This window comes from Lepidothrix coronata, unplaced genomic scaffold, assembly GCF_001604755.1.
Source record: "Lepidothrix coronata isolate B3197 unplaced genomic scaffold, Lepidothrix_coronata-1.0 Scaffold0, whole genome shotgun sequence".
NCBI classification, from domain to species: domain Eukaryota; kingdom Metazoa; phylum Chordata; class Aves; order Passeriformes; family Pipridae; genus Lepidothrix; species Lepidothrix coronata.
Genome location: NW_016690180.1, coordinates 1,070,332 through 1,076,331, shown reverse-complemented (window position 1 = coordinate 1,076,331; position 6,000 = coordinate 1,070,332). Strand labels below are relative to the sequence as shown.

General features: G+C 47.5%; 1 protein-coding gene across 1 annotated transcript in view; it reads left to right on the top strand.

Annotated features, from left to right (window-relative positions):
* Positions 1-936: 936 nt before the first annotated feature.
* The window catches only part of ENPP6 (ectonucleotide pyrophosphatase/phosphodiesterase 6), a 30,330-nt gene continuing 25,266 nt past the window's right edge, over positions 937-6,000 (top strand). Inside the window, exon 1 of the mRNA XM_017804655.1 lies at positions 937-1,192. Within this exon, the coding sequence (XP_017660144.1) occupies positions 937-1,192 (256 nt within the window). The remainder of the gene's footprint in view (positions 1,193-6,000) is intronic.

Sequence of the window (6,000 nt, the reverse complement as noted above, 5' to 3'; positions counted from 1 at the left end):
AAACAAAATCCATTAGTGAGTTAATATGCAATTATGGTGTACAACAGGTGCTGGCATTGCATTAGAGGCATAGTCAGGTTCCTGTGAAGGAGAAGAACCTCACGGTGACTTGTGACTAAAATGTGAACAGGTTTTCATTTTTAATATGAAATTGGGCACCATCCAGCATTTAATATCTAAATAATATCAACAACCAGAAATGCATCATTTTTCTACTAGTGCATCGGGAGCTGGATTAGTCCCAGTGCAGCACAGAGGAAGCAGAGAGGACAGGGTCCTTCGCAGGGACTCGCGTCCTTGTAGAGGTGAGCTTGCTCAGCTGGTGCTCTGCGGTACCGCCATGCCATTGAAACACTGGACCTCAACTCATATACGGCACTTCCCCACTGGAGAGATGCTTTGCCTTAATCTCAGCCTGAGTTTCTACCCCAAACCACTGCCGGAGATAGGAGAAGCGTGCGCACATTCACGTTGCTGGGGAAGTAACACCCTCTTTTAAAGAAAGCAGCCCCTCTCTGTGAGACCTCCGCAAGCCGCAGCGCCGAAGCGGAGCTGTGTGTCCGTGGAGCGGGCTCCGCTCTGTGCCGGCAGCGCTGGCAGGGTGGCCGGGCGCCGCGGCCCCTCCTCGCCAGGGTCACGGGCAATGTGCCCTCGCTCGCCTTCCTCGGGTGTGTCAGCCCAGTGTCCCGAGAGCCTCCAGTTACTTTTGTGCCTGTGTTTCCCCCCTCCTTGCGAAGCATTTTTTCCTGCAGCTGGGAAGTATCGAGCTCTTCGCTCAGCTCGAGGTTAATCATCTGCTTGCAATTACTCTGTGACCTCCCACGCCCGCGGCGCGGGGCAGCGCTGTAGCTTTAACACGGGCGCTGGAAGCGGGACAGGGACAGCAGTGCCAGGTCCGGCCCCGGAGCTGCCGCAGATCCCTCTCTGCTGCCTGCCATGGGGAGCCACAGCCTCCTCGCCGCCCTCCTGGCCGCTGCCCTCGCCGCCCTCCTGCCGCTTCCCGCCGCCCCCTCGGCCCACCGCAAGCTCCTGGTATTCTTGCTCGACGGCTTTCGCTTCGACTACATCGATGACAGCGAGCTGGAGGGTCTGCCGGGCTTTCGGGACATTGTGAACATGGGGGTGAAGGTGGATTACATGACCCCAGACTTCCCCAGCCTCTCCTACCCAAATTACTACACGCTGATGACGGGTGAGTACTTGGATTTCTGTGCTGTGATGCTCCTCGGAGCTGCCAGCTCCCTGTGCCGAAGCGGAGGGCAGCTCCCCGTGACTTTTTCCTCCAAAGATGTAAAAATGCCACAAGTCGTGCTTTTAGCTGGGAGATTAAAAGCGCTGTGGCATTACAGCCCAGTATTGCTTTTCTGAAACCTGCCCCAAACTTGGAAATGCTGCTTGGAGCTGATTTTTGAAGTTCCCCTCTGCTAATCCACGGTGTTGCTGGGTCCCTACCTGCTGCCACTGCAGCAGCACGGCCAGCTGGAGTTTCCTGGTGGGGGCTACTGCATATATATAGAACATAAAAAAAGTGGGAAATGCATGGAAAATGAATACAGAGCCTGCTCAGGGACTTTTCAGTTGATAAAAATGTGTGTAAACTCAGTGTGCCTACAAGAAGAACTGAGTCCCAGTCAGTAGGTCTGTTTTGGGAAGTTCAGCATTACATTTCTGTTTAAACTTAGTAGACTTTCTTTTTACAGGTCCCTGTCTTAACTTTGCGCGAAGTCATCATATCTGTAATAATCTGAAATACCCAAATAGAAAAACATTAAGGATTTTTGCTTTTGCTCCCCTGCAGTTTTTCTGAATGCCCAGGAGGGGCTTTCAGAAAATTGAGAGCACAGTTGTAGTTTTCATGATGCTGATTTGCTTTTAAGTGGAGAACACATGATTACATGATTACAGTGACACAAGGAAGCTGCACAGAGTACAGCTGGGCCAATTTCATCAGAGACAGACACACAGGAAACAACAGAAGTGAAAAAAATTAAAAACAGTTTTTTTCTGGAGTTTCTGATTGGATTCTACTCTGGAGTTATTTAACAAACAAGAACTTCTACCTAATAAGGAGGAGTGAGAAAATCTATCCTCTCCTAAGATATGTGGCATCTTCCACTATCCTTGGAACAATGCAGTGCCCAGTGATCCATATACTGCTTGCTGGGAAAGCAAATAGATGCCATTGTAAAACAGATATCTGACATCAGTTGTGCCCAGCTAGTTTTAGAGATGCTTAACCCCTTCCTCCCTTTCTCTCAAGAGAAACACCTTTCTCTCAAGAGAAACACCTTTCTCTCAAGAGAAACACCTTTCTCTTGCTCATCTCTGAACAGAAAAGAGTGCAAAACCACCACAAGTTTTTGGCTTTTTTTTTTGTCTTTCATGACTTGGTGCAAATATATGTATGCAGAATAAATGTTGTGACTGAAAATAGAGGTGTTGTTCCACTCCAGACCATGTTCTTTAGGTGTACATAGGCAAACCAGCCTAACACTTCATGGGTGCAAAAAAGTCTTTGGATGGAGCTGTTAAAGAGAAGAGGGAAAGTGAGTGACACATTTCACTCCTTACCACATTTAGTCATCTCTCCTTTTAAGTGTGTATGAATAGAGTGAAGTCTCTAATCAGTCTTTTGAGGAGCTTTGAAAACATCCTACTTTGTGCTCAAAAAGGAGTTTTGTTTTAGGTAATGAAATACCACTAGTAGACTTCACATTTTTAAGGTGCTAGAGTTCTACACCCCAGCCTGAAGCAATGAGATAATCTGTGAGATCAACTTTAACTCTTCTTGCAAGTCTTCCAGACTTTATGATGAGGATATCAATGCAAATAACTTCATTGCACATAGCAATTCACCTTCCTATCATGTGAGCCACAGTAGCGTTAAATAGGCCAGGAATCAACAGAGGACAAAGTTTAGGTAATAAACATGCCCAAAGGAAGGCCCAAGAGTGCCCTTGAGCCCTCAGGGTGTTAGTGGACCCCACGGTTCTATCCAGGCATGACAGCAGGGTAAGTCCCATGGTTGCACTGTTCTTACCCTTTGGGGCCATGGTGCTGTCTCCACAGAAAGGAGAGGTTGGGCTAGGAGTTTGGGGCATGCAGTAGATGTAGTGTTAAGCAGTGTCCAGTCTGTGCATGTTCTGTTTACAAAGTTGGGACAGCTTTTGGAGAAAATGCAGCATGACAGGGTGACATGAGCATCATGCTGTAGTGACCTGCTTAGGGCCTGGCAAACTGCCATCTCTCTGTTGCTGCTGTACGAGCATGGGAAAGCTTGCACTGTGTTACACCAGCCATGCATCTCCTCTGCTGGGGAGAGACACAACTGTAACTGGTTTTGTTTGCATTTGTGACTGGGATGTCTAGAAGTTGAATGCTGCCATAATTTCATCTGGGAAATTAGGGACAAACTATTCTTCATATCTTGTCCTACATTGCTGCTTCATGAACTGTTAAGAAATTCACATTACAACCTCCAAAATGTTGTACTTAACATTTGTGAATGTGGCTTCAAAGTATATTGGCTTCTTGCAGCTAAGTCAGCTTAAGATATTTCTGGCCCCACTAGCACATTTCTACCCCTAGCTTGTTCATTATATCCCACCTTTTTTTTTTGTTTTGTTTTTGTAAATACTCCTGTCCCTTTTTTCTCTGCTCATTTGCAAGGCCTTTAAATTAAGGAGCGTACATGGCTGCCAGATCTAGGACAGTGTGTGCATGGAAATGCTGCAGATGGCATGTCTGTCTTACCTTTATTCATTCTTGTGAACGAGGCCTCTCCTTCCTGCCTACTGCCCTTACCCCACATCTGTGACTCTGGAAAAGTTTGGTTGATACTGAGGGAAGCTCTTCCTCATTTTGGTGGCTTTGGAGGAGGACAGTGGACTCTGCTCCTCAAATATCATCACTCTTGGGACAGGTCAGTCTCCTCAAACATGAACTCACCTCTTGCTCCTGCCCAGACCTGCAGGCAGAGGTTATGGATGTCAGCAGCGTCGGTAGCATCTGTCCCTCTGCCTCTGAGTGCAGATGCCAAACTGCACACTTCAGCCCTGCCAGAGCACAGCTTTCCTCTGGAATGGGCAACTAGCAAGCAATGGCACGCAGCACAGCTGCCCAATTATCTGCAGGATCTTCAAGTCATAATATTTTACTTTACCAATGATTTCAAGAGGGCAACCTTACTGAATTTAACATTCATAGGAAATGGCAAGCCTACTCAGATTTTCAAAGCTATAACCAAATAGATGCAACTGTAACTGTTGACCAAAAGCCCTGTATCTAAAAGCAAATACTTAGTGTATGCTAATGAGAAGCACACCCTGTTTTGCTGAGGCAAGGTGCTTGGTGAAGCGTCGATGCAGCGGGATGAATAGGGCCCAACCTGGGTAAACAATTAGGATAAATATTGGAAGGGAAGCATGGGAGGGAGGTGACTTGCCCGTGGTCATGCAGTGCTGCAGGGCGATGGCAGAGCTCTTCATGGGTCCCCCTCCTACTTATGTCTGCTGTTAACCTATGAGAAGATACTTGCTGGAGCTTCATGAAGTGACACAGAAAGCCTCAGAGCAAAGCTGAGAGCCTGTGTAGAGATCTTTTCCCTTTCTCCACACCTACAACAATTATGAGAAAGAAAACCAGAGCATAGAATTAAGAAAAATGCTAATGGTTTACTTTCTTTATGTAAAGTCACTCAGTGATTCAGAGCTTGAGATGAAGCTCCAGTCTTCCTGCAAGCCAGGTAAATGGCATCATAACCTGCTATCTGCTTGAAGAAGCACCAAACAAAAGCTAAGTCACTGCTGGTCCAAAGGGATCTCACTGACATTCAAGCAGAGAAGTTGTTTTGTTACGAAAATCTAGTGCTGTGCGAGGTAGCCCAAGGATGTGCTGGCTCAAAATCTGAATCTTTGAAAAGCAATCTTCTCTAACGACTTCATTCATTCTCAGCTTTGGCTTCCACAGTGGCATAAAGGCTTGTTCTTGGGTGGTTGAGTTGCTTTCTGAGCTGCTAGACTGAATCCTACCTGGTGTCCTAACTCTACGCGGTGCAGTTATGACATTGCAGTTATTGGCCTGCAAGACATGAAATGGAGAATTAGGTAAAAGATGTTTCTGATGACATATGAGAGAGCTTTTGCAGGGCTTTTCATGGTCTTGGCAAGGGAGGGAAGAAAGAATCCAAATATGTGTATCCCAGAAAGCTCCCTTAATCACACCATGTGCTGTTTGTTTTGCAAAGGAAGGAATTAAGACCACAAGCCACTAGGGTTGTTATCCTGTGGAGAGCTTTTAATTTTTCTCTTTCCCTGCTGTGGCCTGGTGCTGCAGGGAGCTCTCACACCAAGCTCAGTGGAAAGTCTGAGGTCTCCCCTGCAGCAACTGCAAGCATGAGTTATTGCTTCAGAGCCTTTCATGCCATATGTGTCAAGCAAAACTGAGCACAGTGAGCGTTTGGGTCTCCCTCACCTGCCAACCCACAGGTGTTGGAGGGGTGCTGGAGGACTGCCTGTACCCCAGCTCTCCTGAAGTCCCACCCAGCTCAGGTCACACGGGCCCCCCTCCCATTTCCAGCCAGCATAAACATGGGCAGACAGTATCATATCTGAGATGGAAACCCAGAGGGGATTTGTTTTCCAAGATCCTAACAAGAAATGAAGTCTTTCTGGCAGGTCCTCCATGAGGACGTGCCAGCTGTCTGGTCAGCTGTGCAGCCCCACATCCAAGAGCTGTATTTCACTTGGCCTCCACGAAAAGCAGAGGGAGTCCCTGATTGCAGAGGTGTGGGGGGGAACTACTTGGAAGAGGAGCAAGGAAGGGGCCTCTATATCCCTCTTTGGACAGAACCTGATCTTAAATAAGTGGCAGAGGGGCTGCGAGGTCCCATGAAGTTTGTGGGGTGGAGGAGGAGGTTGAACAGAGGACATTTCAGTCTCCTGCACACAGAGTGAGGGCTGTGGCCTTTGCAGGGCTGATCCAGACTCGCTGTAACACAGT